At 46.6% G+C, this 22,277-nt stretch overlaps 1 protein-coding gene across 1 annotated transcript in view; it reads left to right on the forward strand.

Moving 5' to 3' along the window:
* LOC128702551 (anoctamin-1-like) overlaps window positions 1-22,277 on the forward strand; it is a 118,122-nt gene that overhangs the window by 38,366 nt on the left and 57,479 nt on the right. The window contains exons 5-6 of the mRNA XM_070105410.1: window positions 2,726-2,859; window positions 6,634-6,790. Of these exons, the coding sequence (XP_069961511.1) occupies window positions 2,726-2,859; window positions 6,634-6,790 (291 nt within the window). The remainder of the gene's footprint in view (window positions 1-2,725; window positions 2,860-6,633; window positions 6,791-22,277) is intronic.

Consider the following 22,277-nt stretch of genomic DNA (forward strand, 5'->3'; position numbering starts at 1 on the left):
GTTAATGGACTGGTGTGGGTCACATCCTGGATGTTAGTGGACTGGTGTGGGTCACATCCTGGGTGTTAGTGGACTGGTGTGGGTCACATCCTGGGTGTTAGTGGACTGGTGTGAGTAACATCCTGGGTGTTAATAGTCTGGTGTGGGTCACATCCTGGGTGTTAGTGGACTGGTGTGGATCACATCCTGGGTGTTAGTGGACTGGTGTGAGTCACATCCTGGGTGTTAGTGGACAGGTGTGAGTCACATCCTGGGTGTTAGTGGACTGGTGTGAGTGACATCCTGGGTGTTAGTGGACTGGTGTGGGACACATCCTGGGTGTTAGTGGACTGGTGTGGGTCACATCCTGGGTGTTAGTGGACTGGTGTGGGTCACATCCTGGGTGTTAGTGGACTGGTGTGGGTCACATCCTGGATGTTAGTGGACTGGTGTGGGTCACATCCTTGGTGTTAGTGGACTGGTGTGGGTCATATCCTGGATGTTAGTGGACAGGTGTGGGTCACAACCCTGGTGTTAATGGACTGGTGTGGGTCACATCCTGGGTGTTAATGGACTGGTTAGACATCGGTTTGTGTTGCCTCCGAATTCGACTAAAGAAGTCTACTGAGTTGGCTAAATGTTGCACATGTTTCAAGAGAATGTTAGTTTAAGATATGTAAATTGCATTGCCAGGTATGTTGAGAGGAGAGAGGGGCTATAGATAAGATAAGATAAGATTTCGCTCGGATTTTTAACCCCGGAGGGTTAGCCACCCAGGATAACCCAAGAAAGTCAGTGCGTCATCGAGGACTGTCTAACTTATTTCCATTGTGGTCCTTAATCTTGTCCCCCAGGATGCGACCCACACCAGTCGACTAACACCCAGGTACCTATTTGCTGCTAGGTGAACAGGACAACAGGTGTAAGGAAACGTGTCGAAATGTTTCCACCCGCCGGGAATCGAACCCGGGCCCTCCGTGTGTGAAGCGGGAGCTGTAGCCACCAGACCACCGGGCCATGGGTGTGGGTTGCATGGACGAGATTCCTTTTGCTAGCATTTTCTTTCACAATGACACTCCCTGTGTTCTGGTAGGGGGAGGGGTGATTCAACACTATCTGTTGGTACGAGTTGTCTGCCTGATTCCATTACCTTTGTAACTTGTGAGCTCATTATCTTTGTACCTAGTTCAGCTATGAAAACTTTGGGGGCCCAGTCCCTGGACCAATTATGTACCTCTGTAATCTGTAAATACCTTTGTAACTTGTCATGATTGTGACCAGACCTACCTGGAGTTCATTACCTTTGTAAATTGTGAGTCCATTACCTCTGTAACTTGCTCAGCTATCAAAACTTTGGAGTCCAGTCCCTGGACCAATTATGTACCTCTGTAATCTTTTGACTACCGCCCACAGGATGGGTATGGGGTGACTACCGCCCACTGGATGGGTATGGGGGTGACTACCGCCCACTGGATGGGTATGGGGTGACTACCGCCCACTGGATGGGTATGGGGGTGACTACCGCCCACTGGATGGGTATGGGGGTGACTACCGCCCACTGGATGGGTATGGGGTGCATAATAAACATATTAAACTAAACTCCCTGATGACTAGCTTGGCATTCATGAACTCCATGAGATGTCCACATGTTTAGCCATGAATGATCCAAGCGTTAGTCAAGTCATTCACTTGGTAAGTGTTCATAGACTCACTATGTAATTTTTGTAATACTTCCAGAGGTTGCACCAATGTAAATTTTGTTACATGAACCACAGGGTTTTTCACTCGTATGAGGCCCCGAGTTGTCGTTTACTACAGACATAATATACAACTACGGAATGATGTAGATCAGATATCTTTGTAGTGATGTATGATTTTAGCTGTGGTGTGTTGATACATAAGTATGTATATAAATATACATACATCTCCACACGAATACATACACAGGAGCTACTATATTACAAATAATTTACCTATTTTCAGAATATTTCCTGGGTGGCCTGGTGGCTTGGTGGCTAAAGCTCCCGCTTCACACACGGAGGGCCCGGGTTCGATTCCCGGCGGGTGGAAACATTCGACACGTTTCTTTACACCTGTTGTCCTGTTCACCTAGCAGCAAATAGGTACCTGGGCGTTAGTCGACTGGTGTGGGTGGCATCCTGGGGGACAAGATTAAGGACCACAATGGAAATAAGTTAGACAGTCCTCGATGACGCACTGACTTTCTTGGGTTATCCTGGGTGGCTAACCCTCCGGGGTTAAAAATCCGAACGAAATCTTATCTTATCTTACAGCTAGAGTTATAATATTTCGTCAGTATTGTCTACCATTCTTGTACAAGACAGACACTGTAGAGATGTATCGGATGTGAAAATTTAGATATCAGCGGATGTGGATATGTATGAGGATGTCTTACTTATTTGGTGGATGTTGATGCGGATGTAAGAAATTGTGCGGATGCTCTGCAGATGTGGATGTGGATATCCGATATATCACTAACAGACAGTCCTCGATGATGCACTGACTTTCTTGAGTTATCCTGGTTGGCTAACCCTCCGGGGTTAAAAATCCCAACAAAAATCTTATCTTACCAAGTTGAACTTTGACTCTCAAAGATCGAGGTGGCGTAAGTTTATCTAAAGAAATGATCATTACTCTTTTCACTCTGACTCTACACAGAGCAGGTTGAGTGCTAACATAATGTTTAACTACAACTAATGCAAATTTACCATTGTTTTTATTTCAGGAAGTGAGATTTGATATATCTGCGTCCTCATGCACATATAAAAATATTTTCCGACCCATCCAGTCAGACAGGAACGTCATAAAGCAAGACAGTAGAGTCCCCACTGCTGTCTACTCTAACAGCAACAAATATCTGTAAGTCTCTTTTGAGTCTATAAATTTTGCATTTTCCATAGTTATTTGCAATGTAATTGTTGATCTTACTCTTTGTACTTGCTACGTTGTTAGGTAAGACACATATGCAACAGTTAGGTATCTTTATTATGAAACGTTTCGCCTACACAGTAGGCTTCTTCAGTCAAGTACAGAAAAGTTGATAGAAGCAGAAGATACTTGAAGACGATGTAATCAGTCCATCACCCTTAAAGTTTTGAGGTGGTCAGTCCCTCAGTCTGGAGAAGAGCATTGTTCCATGGTATGAAACAATGTACTTGACTGAAGAAGCCTACTGTGTAGGCGAAACGTTTCATAATAAAGATACCTAACTGTTGCATATGTGTCTTACCTAACAACCTGTCGGTATTTTATACCATTTTAATGTACTTGCTACGTGTTCTATATTGTTCCTCATGCGTCATATAATCTGTGTTCTCTACCTGTTCTTTATAGTTTCATGTTATCTCCCAACACTTAGTCTTATTTATGTTATTAAGACTTTTTTAATATAAATTATAAACTGTCCAGTTAGTTAAGTGACATCAACGTCAATTAATGTAGTCTGAAGACAGTTATTTTTGGATATTCGAAATAAATTGGCCTTGATATGCTTGGGATACTATACAATTGTCTCTCTGAAAAAGTTATTTTTTTTGAGGTGTTAAAATATAAATTAGTCTGGGCTGAATATTTGAAATTTTGGAAATAAACAAAGGTGTTGGCTATAAGATCAGTACATAAATAACCTATACATACGAGACTTGAGCCTATGGCGATTTTGGTCAAGTTTAGACAATTAATTAGTCACTAGTCTCAGATACAACCTACCCAACATTCTCAGTGGTACCTTACAGGTTCGTCTCAGATACAACCTACCCAACATTCTCAGTGGTACCTTACAGGTTCGTCTCAGATACAACCTACAAAACATTCTCAGTGGTATCTTACAGGTTCGTCTCAGACACAACCTACCTAACATTCTCGGTGGTACCTTACAGGTCGTCTCAGATACAACCTATCCAACATTCTCAGTGGTACCTTACAGGTTCGTCTCAGATACAACCTACCCAACATTCTCAGTGGTACCTTACAGGTTCGTCTCAGATACAACCTACAAAACATTCTCAGTGGTATCTTACAGGTTCGTCTCAGACACAACCTACCTAACATTCTCGGTGGTACCTTACAGGTCGTCTCAGATACAACCTACCCAACATTCTCAGTGGTACCTTACAGGTTCGTCTCAGATACAACCTACCCAACATTCTCAGTGGTAGATTATAGGTTCGTCTCAGATACAACCTACAAAACATTATCAGTGGTATCTTACAGGTTCGTCTCAGATACAACCTACCCAATATTCTCAGTGGTACCTTACAGGTTCGTCTCAGATACAACCTACTCAACATTCTCAGTGGTACCTTACAGGTTCGTCTCAGATACTACCTACCTAACATTCTCAGTGGTACCTTACAGGTTCGTCTCAGATACAATCTACCCAACATTCTCAGTGGTACCTTACAGGTTTATCTCAGATACAACCTACCCAACATTCTCAGTGGTACCTTACAGGTTTGTCTCAAATACAACCTACCCAATATTCTAACTGGTACCTTACAGGTTCGTCTCAGATACAACCTACGTAACATTCTCAGTGGTACCTTACAGGTTCGTCTCAGATACAAGCTACCCAACATTCTCAGTGGTACCTTACAGGTTCGTCTCAGATACAACCTACCCAACATTCTCAGTGGTACCTTACAGGTTCGTCTCAGATACAACCTACCCAACATTCTCAGTGTTACCTTACAGGTTTGTCTCAGATACAACCTACCCAACATTCTCAGTGTTAGATTTTCATTCTTTTGTTGAAAATTTATATATTTCGTGTCTATAGACTGTGGTACCTTGTTTCCTAGTTTATAATAGAGATAATGGTGTCCCACTTGTTACTGATACCCACCAGTGGTACCTCAGTGGTTATTTAATCACTGGAAACATCAGAAGTTTGTGCTATTGTCTGGTTGATCACACCCTGATCCTCCATGAGGCCTGGTCTCAGACTGAGCCGCGGGGGAGTTGACCTCCAGAACCCTCTCCAGGTAAATTCCAGGTAAACCGCCTTGTACGATCGGTCAGTTTGCTTCAGTAAGTATAAACCATACCACGGGTGGGGTTAGAACCTGCGATTAGAGAGTTATAAAACTCCAGACCGACGCGGTAACCACTGGACCAGCTGCTACAATAAGATTCGCCCAAACTAGGTATATTTCTACACCATAGGAAGGTTAACATAGGCCACCAGTGTGACCACAAATGCAAGATTTTACAGACGAATCTCCCACTAACATTTCTAGTATGTTGGTACGACAAGGTCCTAAATGCACTAGAAGACAAAAAGAATGCAGATGTAATATATACAGACTTTGCAAAAGCCTTCGACAAGTGTGACCATGGCGTAATAGCGCACAAAATGCGCGCTAAAGGAATAACAGGAAAAGTCGGTCGATGGATCTATAATTTCCTCACTAACAGAACACAGAGAGTAGTAGTCAACAGAGTAAAGTCCGAGGCAGCTACGGTGAAAAGCTCTGTTCCACAAGGCACAGTACTAGCTCCCATCTTGTTCCTCATCCTCATATCCGACATAGACAAGGATGTCAGCCACAGCACCGTGTCTTCCTTTGCAGATGACACCCGAATCTGCATGACAGTGTCTTCCATTGCAGACACTGCAAGGCTCCAGGCGGACATCAACCAAATCTTTCAGTGGGCTGCAGAAAACAATATGAAGTTCAACGATGAGAAATTTCAATTACTCAGATATGGTAAACATGAGGAAATTAAATCTTCATCAGAGTACAAAACAAATTCTGGCCACAAAATAGAGCGAAACACCAACGTCAAAGACCTGGGAGTGATTATGTCGGAGGATCTCACCTTCAAGGACCATAACATTGTATCAATCGCATCTGCTAGAAAAATGACAGGATGGATAATGAGAACCTTCAAAACTAGGGAGGCCAAGCCCATGATGACACTCTTCAGGTCACTTGTTCTATCTAGGCTGGAATATTGCTGCACTCTAACAGCACCTTTCAAGGCAGGTGAAATTGCCGACCTAGAAAATGTACAGAGAACTTTCACGGCGCGCATAACGGAGATAAAACACCTAAATTACTGGGAGCGCTTGAGGTTTCTAAACCTGTATTCCCTGGAACGCAGGAGGGAGAGATACATGATTATATACACCTGGAAAATCCTAGAGGGACTAGTACCGAACTTGCACACGAAAATCACTCACTACGAAAGCAAAAGACTTGGCAGACGATGCACCATCCCCCCAATGAAAAGCAGGGGTGTCACTAGCACATTAAGAGACCATACAATAAGTGCCAGGGGCCCAAGACTGTTCAACTGCCTCCCAGCACACATAAGGGGGATTACCAACAGACCCCTGGCAGTCTTCAAGCTGGCACTGGACAAGCACCTAAAGTCAGTTCCTGATCAGCCGGGCTGTGGCTCGTACGTTGGCTTGCGTGCAGCCAGCAGCAACAGCCTGGTTGATCAGGCGCTGATCCACCAGGAGGCCTGGTCACAGACCGGGCCGCGGGGGCGTTGACCCCCGAAACTCTCTCCAGGTAAACTCCAGGTAAACACTAACATTTCTAGTATGTTGGTACATATGCATAATGTTCAATGTTCGCTGCAGACAGGCTTTATAACTATGCTCCATGCTTCTGTATTTTCCAGATTTGATGATGGTGAGCAGTTGTTTACACCTGTAATTCGAACTCAAGTTGTCGACTTTATTTTGGGGAAAATATTTGATAAAGATTCACCTTACGAATTTGGGATAGAGAAGTTGCTGAGAGATGGTGTTTACGAAGCTGCTTACCCAGTCCATCAGGTGAGGATGTTAACCCAGTCCATCAGGTGAGGATGTTAACCCAGTCCATCAGGTGAGGATGTTAACCCAGTCCATCAGGTGAGGATGTTAACCCAGTCCATCAGGTGAGGATGTTAACCCAGTCCATCAGGTGAGGATGTTAACCCAGTCCATCAGGTGAGGATGTTAACCCAGTCCATCAGGTGAGGATGTTAACCCAGTCCATCAGGTGAGGATGTTAACCCAGTACATCAGGTGAGGATGTTAACCCAGTCCATCAGGTGAGGATGTTAACCCAGTCCATCAGGTGAGGATGTTAACCCAGTCCATCAGGTGAGGATGTTAACCCAGTCCATCAGGTGAGGATGTTAACCCAGTCCATCAGGTGAGGATGTTAACCCAGTCCATCAGGTGAGGATGTTAACCCAGTCCATCAGGTGAGGATGTTAACCCAGTCCATCAGGTGAGGATGTTAACCCAGTCCATCAGGTGAGGATGTTAACCCAGTACATCAGGTGAGGATGTTAACCCAGTCCATCAGGTGAGGATGTTAACCCAGTCCATCAGGTGAGGATGTTAACCCAGTACATCAGGTGAGGATGTTAACCCAGTCCATCAGGTGAGGATGTTAACCCAGTCCATCAGGTGAGGATGTTAACCCAGTCCATCAGGTGAGGATGTTAACCCAGTACATCAGGTGAGGATGTTAACCCAGTCCATCAGGTGAGGATGTTAACCCAGTCCATCAGGTGAGGATGTTAACCCAGTACATCAGGTGAGGATGTTAACCCAGTCCATCAGGTGAGGATGTTAACCCAGTCCATCAGGTGAGGATGTTAACCCAGTACATCAGGTGAGGAGGTGTTGTTGATCCTGTCCATCAGGTGAGGATGTTAACCCAGTACATCAGGTGAGGATGTTAACCCAGTCCATCAGGTGAGGATGTTAACCCAGTCCATCAGGTGAGGATGTTAACCCAGTCCATCAGGTGAGGATGTTAACCCAGTACATCAGGTGAGGATGTTAACCCAGTCCATCAGGTGAGGATGTTAACCCAGTCCATCAGGTGAGGATGTTAACCCAGTACATCAGGTGAGGATGTTAACCCTGTACATCAGGTGAGGAGGTGTTGTTGATCCTGTCCATCAGGTGAGGATGTTAACCCAGTCCATCAGGTGAGGATGTTAACCCAGTCCATCAGGTGAGGATGTTAACCCAGTCCATCAGGTGAGGATGTTAACCCAGTACATCAGGTGAGGAGGTGTTGTTGATCCTGTCCATCAGGTGAGGATGTTAACCCAGTACATCAGGTGAGGATGTTAACCCAGTCCATCAGGTGAGGATGTTAACCCAGTCCATCAGGTGAGGATGTTAACCCAGTCCATCAGGTGAGGATGTTAACCCAGTACATCAGGTGAGGATGTTAACCCAGTCCATCAGGTGAGGATGTTAACCCAGTCCATCAGGTGAGGATGTTAACCCAGTACATCAGGTGAGGATGTTAACCCAGTCCATCAGGTGAGGATGTTAACCCAGTCCATCAGGTGAGGATGTTAACCCAGTACATCAGGTGAGGAGGTGTTGTTGATCCTGTCCATCAGGTGAGGATGTTAACCCAGTACATCAGGTGAGGAGGTGTTGTTGATCCTGTCCATCAGGTGAGGATGTTAACCCAGTACATCAGGTGAGGATGTTAACCCAGTCCATCAGGTGAGGATGTTAACCCAGTCCATCAGGTGAGGATGTTAACCCAGTCCATCAGGTGAGGATGTTAACCCAGTACATCAGGTGAGGATGTTAACCCAGTCCATCAGGTGAGGATGTTAACCCAGTCCATCAGGTGAGGATGTTAACCCAGTCCATCAGGTGAGGATGTTAACCCAGTCCATCAGGTGAGGATGTTAACCCAGTCCATCAGGTGAGGATGTTAACCCAGTCCATCAGGTGAGGATGTTAACCCAGTCCATCAGGTGAGGATGTTAACCCAGTCCATCAGGTGAGGATGTTAACCCAGTCCATCAGGTGAGGATGTTAACCCAGTCCATCAGGTGAGGATGTTAACCCAGTACATCAGGTGAGGAGGTGTTGTTGATCCTGTGCATCAGGTGAGGATGTATATTATCCCAGCCCATCAGGTGGGGATGTGTTGTTAACCCAGTCCATCAGGTGAAGATGTGTTGTTAACCCAGTCCATCAGGTGAGGATGTGTTGTTGACCCAGTCCATCAGGTGAGGATGTGTATTATCCCAGCCCATCAGGTGATTATGTGTATTATCCCAGCCCATCAGGTGAGGATGTGTATTAACACTGTCCATCAGGTGAGGATGTGTATTATCCCAGCCCATCAGGTGAGGATGTGTATTAACACTGTCCATCAGGTGAGGATGTGTATTATCCCAGCCCATCAGGTGAGGATGTGTATTATCCCAGCCCATCAGGTGAGGATGTGTATTATCCCAGCCCATCAGGTGATTATGTGTATTATCCCAGCCCATCAGGTGAGGATGTGTATTAACACTGTCCATCAGGTGAGGATGTGTATTATCCCAGCCCATCAGGTGAGGATGTGTATTAACACTGTCCATCAGGTGAGGATGTGTATTATCCCAGCCCATCAGGTGAGGATGTGTATTATCCCAGCCCATCAGGTGATTATGTGTATTATCCCAGCCCATCAGGTGAGGATGTGTATTAACACTGTCCATCAGGTGAGGATGTGTATTATCCCAGCCCATCAGGTGAGGATGTGTATTAACACTGTCCATCAGGTGAGGATGTGTATTATCCCAGCCCATCAGGTGAGGATGTGTATTATCCCAGCCCATCAGGTGATTATGTGTATTATCCCAGCCCATCAGGTGAGGATGTGTATTAACACTGTCCATCAGGTGAGGATGTGTATTATCCCAGCCCATCAGGTGAGGATGTGTATTAACCCAGTCCATCAGGTGAGGATGTGTATTATCCCAGCCCATCAGGTGAGGATGTGTATTAACACTGTCCATCAGGTGAGGATGTGTATTATCCCAGCCCATCAGGTGAGGATGTGTATTATCCCAGCCCATCAGGTGAGGATGTGTATTAACACTGTCCATCAGGTGAGGATGTGTATTAACCCAGTCCATCAGGTGAGGATGTGTTGTTAACCCAGTCCATCAGGTGAGGTTGTGCTGTTGATCCAGTCCATCAGGTGAGGATGTGTTGTTAACCCAGTCCATCAGGTGAGGTTGTGCTGTTGATCCAGTCCATCAGGTGAGGATGTGTACTGTTAACCAGGTTCCACAAATATTCTTTCAGAATGGCTCGACAGGTTCTTCTCGTTTTACGCACCTGTCGGTTAATCCGTCCAATGTTTTCATTCGACACTTTGGTAATTCTTCCCGTACCGGAGAGTCCAGTTACAATATCGTGCTGCAAATATATTTTGGAAAGCGTTGAAGTCCCTTGATTTGTATTCCCTGGAACACAGGCGAGAAAGATACGTGATAAGATACATCTGGAAAACCCTAGAGGGATTAGTACCAAACTTGCACACGAAAATCTTCCTTTATGAAAACACGAGACTCATATCCCAGGATCCTGTTGGGGTTTCTAATGGGTATAGGTGTACCTCTGATGGAGATACCCCCGTTGTCTTCTGTATCTGTTGCCCCACTTCCTATCCTAAACCCAGAAATCCTGCCTTCCCCCAGGTTCATGTGTCCTGGGGTCTATCTGTGTCCGTCTCAGATATTCTCCCATCCCCAATTCCTATCCTGCACCAAGCAACCCTGACTTCCCCAGAGGGTACTGATGAGGACATTGTCTGGGTTGGTCACGATTCTATATTTCTTCTCCCAGTTTGATGTTCTTCCTTAGTTCAGTGTTCATTTTTTTCTATTACCTTCTCGTACTTCTATTTTCCCGTTATAGAAGTGGATGACACTACATGGATAATATAATTATTAAATTGGGTGATGATAGTAGCATGGACCTCGGGTTAAGGGAGATGGTTTACATATAAGTTGAATAGTATAGGGCTGAGGCACGAGCCTTGTGGTACTCCAGCCGTCGGTGTGAAACACTGCTGTCTTGCCGTTAAAGGTAGGGATCAGTATGAGTCCAACCAGTTTAATTATAAGTCCATCATGCCACAAACTGTCAAAAGCTTTGTGTACATCCCTGGTGGCAGTTAGACTGCCCTGTTTCATCAGGCTGTCCACAGCATCGAAGATATTGATAGCTTGTTGGATTCCTCTGTGAGTCCTGAATCCAAACTGTTTTCCAGTGAAAAAGTGATTGTACTCCATGTAATAGTTTAATCTGTTGGAAATGATTTTCTCTAGGACTTTACTAGTGACTTCAAGTAATGAGATAGGTCTATAGTTCTCTGTTTTATGGTTGTCTTTATTGGATTTTGCAATAAATATTATTCATGCTGTCTTAAGACCCACTGGAAAGTATCTCGAGGCCAAGATGGCATTTTCTGGACAAGACTTTGTTTCAGTGTTATACCTGATAGACCACGGGCTTTATTACGCATTCTGCCGAGAACTTGACCCATCTCTGTAAGTGTGAGTGGTCTTGTTAGGGGATGTTCAACTTCAGGCGTGGATGTATTAATTATAGTCAACGGGTGGAGGTCAGCTCGGTTTGTCCCTCCAGTCATTGACACACTGGTAATGGTCATTATAAAATCTTCTGTCATTGTGTGAGAGAATTTTCTCCCACACATCGCCCATCAGATTGGTTTAGTCTTGTGGCTCATCAAATCTGATATCAACTACCTCTTCATCGTCCATCAGTGAAGGAATGTACAGTATTACATAACTGGAAGATTTGTGCTTGTACTTGGCCCCTGGAAGCTGGCAGATCTTGTTCCAGAACTTTCCAGGATGACGTTTGTACTGATTAGCTTGTAGAACAAGATATTTCCATAATTCACTTTTGAGCTGTGTGATCATGGTAATTAAGTCTCTTCTCAACCTCTGCAGTATAGCCCAGTCCCGTCTCCTACTTCAACAGCTCATTCTTTCTACTAAATCACAGGTTGAAGATGCCTTATTTACTCTCCGTCAACGTCAACGTGCTCTCTTTGCTGCTCTACCACAGGATCTCTGTAACCTTCTCTCTACCATTGTCTTTGACACTGCTCGCCTGAATACACATTTCATTCTTCTAAACTACAGAATAAACTTCAACGTCTCATCTCAGCTAGCCCTTGGTCTAAATTCTCCCTCACTGACTGTGTTACTAACCTGTCTTCTGTCTCACTCTCTCAGTATGAGCTTGAACTTCTTGGTTTTGGCCTTTCCTTTGCCACTTCGCCTATCCCTCGCGCTGGTATTTCCCTGATTAGCTCTTATGATTCCTTTCGTCAATCTCGCTACCGTAATCTTCCTGACTTGTCCACTTTTCGTGGCGCTCTCCTTCCTGCTCTTGTTAGTCTGTTTTCTAAGAATCACCACCTTCCACGCCGTTACCAACTTGCCCTTTCTTCTCTTAAATCCAACACTAACATTGTCATACTATCTTCTGACAAAGGTAATTCGGTAGTTATCCTTGATCGTGAGGATTACCTCCGTAAAGCTAATGTCTTGCTCTGACTCGCGTACCTACACTCCTCTCGTTTCCAACCCTCTTGATCGCATCAAGAGAACTTTCAACAAAAAACTAAGGACTCTCTCCGACCTCTGTCCTCCTGACTTGGACCTTGTTCAACGGTTTCGTGTCATCTGTCCCTCTCTTCCCTATTTCTATGGCCTTCCCAAAACTCATAAACCTGATATTCCTCTTCGTCCTATGATATCCTCTAGAGGCTCTGTCTCTTATTCTCTTGCTTCTTGGTTGGCCAAAACCCTCTCTCCCTTTCTTGGTACTTTTTCTCCTGCCCACCTCCGTCACTCTCAAGACTTCATTGAACGGGTTCGCTCTCTCCCAACCTGTAAGATGCTTAGTCTTGACGTTGAGTCCCTCTTCACCAATGTCCCTCTTGATGATGTCCTTGATTTCTTTAGAGAGAAGGCCCATGAAGGGTTTCTTCATCTCCCTATACCTACTGATGTCTTTCTTGATCTGATCCGCCTCTGTGTGGAATCTAACTCCTTTTCCTTCCAAGGGAAATATTATTCTCAAACCTTCGGTGTCGCTATGGGCTCTCCTCTCTCTCCTGTCCTTGCTAATCTTTACATGGAATACTTCGAGACTGTTCTTCTTCCTACCCTCGATGTGCAACCTTCACTCTGGCTCCGCTATGTGGATGACATCTTTGCTCTGTGGCCTCATGACTCCAGTCTCTTCCAACCTTTTCTTGAAGCTCTTAATAATCTTGCCCCTTCCATTAAGTTTAAAGCTGAATGGGAATCTAAATCCTTACTTCCTTTCCTTGATGTCCATGTCCACCGCTCAGATACAGGTTTTTCCTTTTCCGTTTACCGTAAACCTATGCACAGTGGCATGTACATTCACTACTTTTCTTATCATGCTTCCCCTGTCAAGAAAAGTGTTCTTATCTCCCTCTTTCTCCGTGCCCTCCGCATCTGTGATCATCAGTTTCTTCCAGCAGAAATTTCCACTCTTCATAATTCGTTTTCCCGTCTTGGCTACCCTTCCCATTTCATAGACTCTGCCTTCTCACGAGCTGAACGTAATTTCTTCTCTCCCAAACTCTCTACTCCTGGGAACTCTTCTATCCTCTGCCTTCCCTACATTTCCGGTCTTTCTAATCTCAACTATTCTCTCCGTCCCTTAGACATCAAGGTTACCTTCCGCCAGACTAACACTCTTCGCACTAATCTCGTTCATACCTCTCCTCCCTCTACAGATGTTCCTGGTGTCTACTCTATTTCTTGCTCCTCCTGTCCTCTTCAATACTTTGGAGAAACTGGTCGATCTCTTTCTGACAGACTTAGGGAGCACAAAAATAGTGTTAGGCTTGCCGACACTAACAATGCTCTTTTCTGTCACGTCAGAGATCATAGCCATCCTATTGACTGGTCTTCTGCTAAAACTGTCTTCCCTACTTCCAACTCGAACAGTCGCCGTCTAGTTGAATCCTCTCTAATACACAACTTTCCTTGTATGAACCTTAGCCCTGGCTTCGTCTCTGTAGATGCCTTCCTCTCCCACTACATTGTAAAATGCTCCAAACTTCAGAACACCCGTGACTTAACCTGACTCCTCATTTTTTCTTTTTCTTTTTCTTCTTCTCCCTCTTCCCCTTTCCTCTTTCCTTTTCTCCTCTGGGTTGTCTTTCTCTCTTCTGTCTCGTGTTTCTGTTCCTTCTTCATTTATTTCACCACTTCCCCTTTCACGCACCTCTGTGCGCTTGCTCTCCCTCTGTGGGCACCTAGCTCTCTTGCAGTGCTCCCCTTCACTTGTATTTGACTGGCTCGTCCTCCTTATTCCCCACTTCTACCACTACCACTACTACTACCTCTTCTACTACTACTACTACTACTACAACTACTGATGAAATTAAGACACATGTGCGGCGTCTGGTTGTCTTTGTTGTGGACGTTTCGCCATCCAGTGGCTGGCTGGGTGGCGAAACGTCTACAATAGGGATCCCCGGGGTTGTGCATGTGTCTTTTTTTCCAAATTTTTCCGGTATTATATACCATTTTTGTACTACTACTACTACTACTCCACCACCTCTTCCTCCCCATATAGGCCGCCCTGCCCCACTTCTGGTTAGTGTGACTTTGTAAATGGTCCAAGTTCGGACCGAAACGTTTTCGAAGCTTCTCTTTTTTTATGTTTGGGTTTTTGTGTATCTTCCAGTCAGGGATTGTGCCTTTTGTTTTTTAATAGGTGATGAGCTGAAGACTGTGGGATGATGGCCTTTAAAAACTCCTATTACAGTTGTGACCGGGTGTGGACATGGGGGGGGGGTGTGACGGGGTGGACATGGGGCCCGGTGTGGACATTTGCCCGGGTGTGGACAGGGCCCGGGTGTGGACATGGGGCCCGGGTGGGGACATGTGCCCGGGTGTGGACATGGGGTTGGTGGAATGGGCCCGAGTGTGGGAATGTGCCCGGGGTGTGGACATGTGACCAGGGGGGACAGGAAAGGGGTGTGGACATGGGGCCCGGGGGTGGGACATGTGACCGGGTGGGCCCAATTGACCGAGTGGGGACATGTGACCGGGTGGGACGGGGACCGGGGTGTGGACATGGGGCCCGGGTGTGGACATGTGACCGGGTGTGGACATGTGACCGAGTGTGGACATGTGCCCGGGGTTTGGGAGGGGCCCGGGTGGACTTTGGGACGGGTGGAATGGGGCCCGGGTGGGAAGGCACTGGGGGGGACATGTGCCCTGGGGACAGGGCCCGGGGGGACATGTTGAGGGGGTGGGGAAATTTTGGGGATTGGGTGGGAATGGGGCCCGAGGGGGACAGGGCCCGGGTGGGACATGTGCCCGGGTGTGAACACGTGCCCGGGGTGTGGACACGTGACCTGGTGGGACACGGACCAGGTGTGGACACGTGACCGGTGTGGACACGTGCCCCGGGTGGGGAACAGGGCCCGGGTGTGGCCCGTGACCTGGTGGGACACGTGACCAGGTGGGACCGTGAAATTGGCCCGTGCCCGGGGTGTGGCCCGTGAATTTCTCTTTTTTTCATATATATTTGATCTAAAACCACAAAAAACATTAACAAAAACAAAAGTAAAACCGAGTCAGATTATCGGCAGACATAAAATCATCATTATGGAAACACTGCGCCATACAAAATATGCGAGTAAGACAAGATACAGAACCCCCTTCCCCCCTCCCATCTACAAAACCCAAACCTAAAAACACAGTAATATTACAGGGTTTTTAAAATGAAAAGGGTATAACCCCTTTTCCCCCCATTGTTTTTTTAACTTATAAAGAACCAAAACCAATTTAAAGGAAAAAATGTTATTTGGGACCAAAACCTCGACAGTAGTGAAAAAATGCCAACTGCGGGGTTGCGCATGTCTTAATTTCACCCCTTTTTGGTTTATTACAATTCTTGTCTACTACCACTTCTACTCTCTTCACTCTCTCTCCTCTCTCTCTACTTTTTTTACTGCCTCTTTTTCTCCTCTACTGCACTCTCTACTCTACTGCTCTCTCTACAACCACACACACCCCCAACAACCCCACCTCTCTCTCTCACAAAACTGTTTGGCCCACACACACCACACCCAACCCTTTACCACGGCCACACACACAACCCAAACCAACACCCAAACCCCTCCACACCAAAACCCACGGCACCAAAAACCGGGGCACCACAACCCTTTTTCACACACCAAAACCAAAACCCATCCAAAACTTCCCAAACCAACAAAACTGGCCCCCCCCCCCCCCATTTTCCATTAACCTTTTTCCCCCAACCAAACCAACCCCAAAACCCACCTTATGTGCAATTTTTTGTATCGTGATTTTAAAGGGTTTTATCAAACCACATTTTACAACGTATATATCGTGCTAAAACGCTCACTGGCGCCCAGATCCAACCCGTTTCTAACTTTGGGAAAAAACAATACCAGATACATTAAAAATACCACAAAAATACTTTTTTGCCACCGACTGTAGACATGTCCCCTAAATTTTTACCCCCCCCACCTTCCCCCAACCCCCATACCCCATCCACCTTCCCAATCCCAACCCCCCCCACCTTCCCCCCAACCCCCCACCCATCCACCTTCCCCATTTCCCCATCCACCCTTTCCCCCAAACCCTTAAAATATCCCCCCTTCCCACACCCCATACCCCCATCCCCCTTCCCCTACCCCATACCCCCCCCACCTTCCCCTACCTATCCACCTTCCCATACCCTATACCCCCCCCACCTTTCCCCATACCCCAACCCCATCCACCTTCCCAACCCCCATCCACCTTTCCCCCCCCCAACCCCCCCCACCTTCCCCTTTCCCCCATACCCATCCACCTTCCCCCAAACCCCATACCCCCCCACCCTTCCCCCCCTATACCCCCATCCACCTTCCCAACCCCATAATTATCCCCCTTCCCATACCCCCATACCCCATCCCCCTTCCCAAAACCCCAACCTATCCCCCCTTCCCAACCCCATATCCCATCCCCCTTCCCCCAACCCCATACCCCCATCCCCCTTCCCATACCCCTACCTTCCCATACCCTATCCCTATCCACCTTCCCCCATTCCCCATACCCATCCCCCTTCCCAACCCCATACCCCATCCCCCTTTCCCCTACCCTTTCCCCCCCCACCCTTTCCCTTACCCCATACCCCCCCCACCTTCCCCCAACCCCATACCCATCCACCTTCCCCTACCCCCCACCTATCCCCCTTTCCCCTACCCCATACCCTATCCACCTTCCCAACCCCATACCCCATCCACCTTCCCCCAACCCTTTTTACCTATCCCCCTTCCCCTACCCCCATACCCTATCCACCTTCCCTTTCCCCAACCCATCCAACCTTTCCCCTACCCTATACCTTTTCCACCTTCCCATACCCCATACCCTATCCCCCTTTAAAACCTATACCCATCCACCTTCCCATACCCTATACCCCCATCCACCCTTTTATAACCACCCTATACACGGGGAAACACGCGTACATTAAACCCAACGACAACTAACAAAAAAAACAATGACTTAAATGTTCCTGCCCGTTTAAAAAACCCCCCATAAAAAGGCCCCTTTTAATGTTTTAGGTTTCATATATATGAAGGAATAACTCCAAAACCAGTTACAGTGCATATATATCCCGTGTTTTTTTTATAACATAAAAAAAAGTGAACCCCCAGATATCCGTACAATATAATGCAAAGGGGGTTTATTAATACGCTTAAAGAGTCCTCTTGTAACTTGTCATGATTGTAAACTTACCTGGAGTTCATTACCTTTTTTAAAAATTTTGAGTTCATTACCTTTTTTAAATTGTGAGTTCATTACCTTTAAAATTTTGGTTCATTACCTCTGTAACTTGCTCAGCTATCAAAAATTTGGGTCCCGTCCCCGGGCCAATTTTTACCCCTGTAATCTTTTTACTACCGCCCACAGGTTTGGGGGTTTGGGGGCTCCCACAGGATGGGGATGGGGGGGACTACCGCCCACAGGATGGGGTATGGGGGGGTAATAAAATATTAAACCAAAAAACAGAGGTTTCCCCTTTCAAAACCCAGGGATCCCCGGTGACAGGGCAAGGATAAGCAAGGGACATTAAATGGAAAAAATTTCCCTGTAAAGCATCGGTTTTTAATAGGGCTCCATAACACTACAATGGAAAATAATTAAAAAGCAAATGTGGTTATTGCAATTTTGATTAACCAAACAACCAACGTTGAACTATAGCAAAGGGAAAACCATTGCTCAAACCCACCAATAACATATCAGAACCAAACCCCCCCCCCCTTCCATCCTTATCATATTTCTACTTAGTCCACTTTCACGCCAGATCATCGCTGTCCCCCAGCCCATTATCATCCTGTTACAATTAATCCCAAATTTTACCACCGTCATATCCCAAACCCCTTTAGAAAAAACCGCAATCCACCCCAAAAAGACCCTTTTTGTTTGTGCACATTGTTCTGTAAAAACGTGCAGCCAACGCCCGGGTCCTACCATTTTTACCCCACCCTTCCCCAGGACATGTACAAAAAACCACGATGATATATTTAAGCTCGTGCCACATCCTGTGTCAACCCCTCCCGTCAAGGAGTAAGCCCCAACCCTGGGCCCCCCTCCCCCCTCCCCAACATCCGAAAAACCCCGCATCCAAAAACCCCATTTTTTCAGGGATGGCCCAAAAAAACACTGCATGAAAAGCTGTTTTTTCTCCACCACAATGTACGCAGGTTGCATCCTCAACAAAACCCATTTTCCATTACTTTACGCCAGGATCCCCATCATAAATCTTTTACACCACCTCCCGCCCCTTTGGGTGGTATACGAAGGGCCCGGGAATTTTTTTTTAAATTATCCAATTATACGTGGGATAAATTTCCCCCCCTGACAATGCCTCCCCGCCCCAAAACCCCACATTTTACCCGCCCTTCCTACAGGCATACCACGGGCATCCCCCCACTTTTTCATGAATCCCCAAGTCTTTACACGCCTTTTAGTTCCTTTCCATACCAACATCGGGCTTCTTTTTCCCCCCTCCCCCCCCTTTCATCCTTAGTCCCCTAGTCACAAGTAACATGCCCGGTTTTTATATTGTTTCACCCCAGGTCCCAAAAATAGAAACCCCCAAACCCCCCCTCCGTCTTCCCGAATTACCCTTAGTCCCAAAACCCTGTCCGTCCTATCCCCTTTCATGGGGCCCCAACGCCCTCCCCTGTATCTCTGTTAAGGCCCCAGGTCCTCAAAAAAAGCTACCACTCCCAGACCCCTTTTCTTATACCGGAATTCCCATCATCACCCGTTGGGCAACGAGGGAAACCCCCGCTTTTTGTCCACAATTACCCAGCACCTTTTCCCTACCACCACCGAATTAACCTCCCCCGCCCCGTTTTTTCCCCAAAAAACAATCCCCCAAATCCCCAACCTTTTCCACACATTCCATCCCAAAACCCCCCCTTTTCCCCCCCGCCCCCCCAGCCCCCACCTCGCAACATCGTCTTACACCTCATACCTGTTGGGGGCCCCCCAAACCCTTTTTGATGACCTCGCCCACGAGATGAAATCTTCCCGGGACTAATCAAAAACCCTTGTATCATCCCCCTTTCCCCACCGTATGCCCCCCGACCGGTTATCACACCCCGTCCCCACACAGACCCTAGCCCCCTCCACAAAGGGGGGAGTAAAGCAACAACCAAAAAAACTACAGACCAATAGCATAAATCTCATATCATAAAAAACTTTTAAAAAGGGGCCCAAAAAAGATCACCCCCCATCTAGAAACCCATCAGTTACACAGCCCAGGGGAAATTTTTTTTTAAGGAACAGGTCGCCCTGTCTGTCTCAACTATTGGATCACTAGACAAAGGGCCTAAAAGCACTAGGGAAAACAAAAGAATGCAGATGTAATATATACAGACTTTGCAAAAACCCCTTTACAAGGGGACCATGGCGTAATAATTTCATAAAAAAAAGGGGAAAGGAATAACGGAAAAATCGGTCGATGGATCTTTTAATTTCCCCACTAACAGAACACAAAAGTAGTCAACAGAGTAAAGTCTGAGGCAGCAGGTGAAAGCTCTGTTCCACAAGGCACAGTACTTTTCCCCCTCTTGTTCCCCATCCTTATATCCGGAAAAAAAGGATGTTGGGGACAGCACCGTGCCCTTTCCTTTTCAGATGACAACCCCAACTGCATGAATGTCTTTCCTTTCGGGAAAATGCAAGGGTCCCGGCGGATATCAACCTCTTTCAGTGGGCTGCAAAACAATATGGTTTTAACGATGAGAAATTTTAAAATTTCCCGATATGGTAAACACGGGGAAAATTTAAAACTTCATCAGAGTACAAAAAAAATTCTGGCCACAAAATAGAGGGGAAAACCAACGTCAAAGACCTGGGGGATCATGCGGAATCTCACCTTCAAAGGGCCATAACATTTAAAACAATCGACTGCTAGAAAAATTTTTACAGGATGGATAATGAGAACCTTCAAAACTAGGGGGGGCCAAGGCCATGTGACACTCTTCAGGTCATTTGTTCCATCTAGGCTGGGAAGGCTGCACCTCAGCACCTTTCAAGGGAGGTGGGGGGTGACCCAGAAAATGTACAGAGAACCTTCCCCCGGGGTGGGATAAGAGATAAAACACCTCAATTCTGGGGCCTTGGGGTTCCTAAACCTGTATTCCCTGGAACCCGGAGGGAGGTACATGATTATATACACCTGGAAAACCCAGAGGGTTTTTTACCGGGAAAACCCCACGAAAATCACTCAATACGAAAGCAAAAAAACTTTGGGAGACGATGCACCATCCCCCCAAAGAAAAAAAATTACTAGCACGTTAAGAGACCATAAAAAAATTCCCCGGGGCCCCCGACTGTTAACTGCCCCCCCCAGCATTCATAAGGGGATTACCCCAGACCCCCGGCAGTCTTCAAGCTGGCACTGGGCAAACACTTAAAATGGGTTTCCGACCAAAACCGGGGTGGGTCGGACGTTTTTTTGCAGCCAGAGCAAAAAGGGCCCGGTTGATTGGGCCCCTTTATCCACCAGGGGGCTGGCCACAGACCGGGCCGCGGGGCTGACCTTTTTAACCCTCCCGGTAAAAATCCAAAACGGGTCCACCCCGCTCATAAAAAAAGGGTTTTGGGAAAATGCCAAAAAGATTTGGGAAAGCGGGGGTCCCTGACTCAAACCCGTTTCATATATTGCCCCATCGTCCATTCACCTGAACCCTCATTATCCCCCCAGCATACAAAAGCTTCAAAACCCCAAACCCCCCACTTTTCCCCCAAAACCCTGGAAAAAACACTCATGCATAAACCCTATCCACACAATCAAAAAATTTTTTTCCCCCGTCCAAAAACCAAAAACACCTCCTCCCCCCCCCCCTCCAGGAAATTTTGATTCCATGCCCCCCCCATACTTTTCCCCCGGGGTTTCCCTACTGTCCCCCGTAAATTCCGGACCCCAGGAAAACCCTTTAAACGATTTCCCAAATCCCCCAAAAAACCCTTTTAATCTACACACATTAAAGAAATTCCCCTGAAAGAACTCACCAAACCACCACCCTTTTTGAAACAACCGTCCGTTGGGACTGATCCTCCCTTCAAAATTTTGAACCGGGAAAAATAAATGCCTAATGAACCCCCAATGCATCCTAAAAAATTTCAGGGAAACCTTTCATTTCCGGTTTTCCAGCCCGATCCCAAAAAAACCCCCTCCCCTCCTAAATTATCCCCCCCAACCTCTCAAAAAGTTTTGTCTCCCAACCCCCCCAAATCTGTGACTATACCCACCTGTCCTCCTTTTTTTCCCAAAACCAAGATCGCATAAGGTCATGCTTTTGTTTTGGCAAAAACGTAATCTGACTCCCCCCCCCCGGAGCCAATCGAACACTTTCCGACCTTTCGGAACTTTTTAAAAAAAAAATTGGTTGTCGCCCCAAGCCATCCTCCAACCTGAACGAAACGTTTCCATTAAACCGTTCGTTGTGGTTTCCCCAAGTCTATCTATAGATTCCGCCCACCCCCATCCCTGTCATAGCAATCACCCCCTTTCCCTTTTTGAAGCCCGTCCACCCCCCTTCTCCCCCCCTAAAAAGGTAAAAAAGGCTTTGCCGACTCCCCGTAAAGAGGCTTTTCATCCCACCTCTCCCCAAACCCCAAATTTTCTTGGCCCTGTTCCCCCTAACAATTATTTTCCCTTTTAAAAAAGCTGAATTTGCCCCCTCCACTGCAAGTCGTTTTCCCCCTCGGATCTAAAATCTCATAAACCTTTTCCCCACGTCCGCCCTCTCCCCGCTTTTTTAAACCTGCGTGTGCCATATTTGCCTGACAAAGTTGCTCGGTGCAAACGACCCCCCGCCCACGACCCAACATCATCAATAGTCGGAAAACCTTAATACATCCCCCCCCTCTTGGTTCCATGCCCCTTTTCACGAACC

The sequence above is a fragment of the Cherax quadricarinatus genome, chromosome 98, assembly GCF_038502225.1.
Source record: "Cherax quadricarinatus isolate ZL_2023a chromosome 98, ASM3850222v1, whole genome shotgun sequence".
NCBI classification, from domain to species: Eukaryota; Metazoa; Arthropoda; class Malacostraca; order Decapoda; family Parastacidae; genus Cherax; species Cherax quadricarinatus.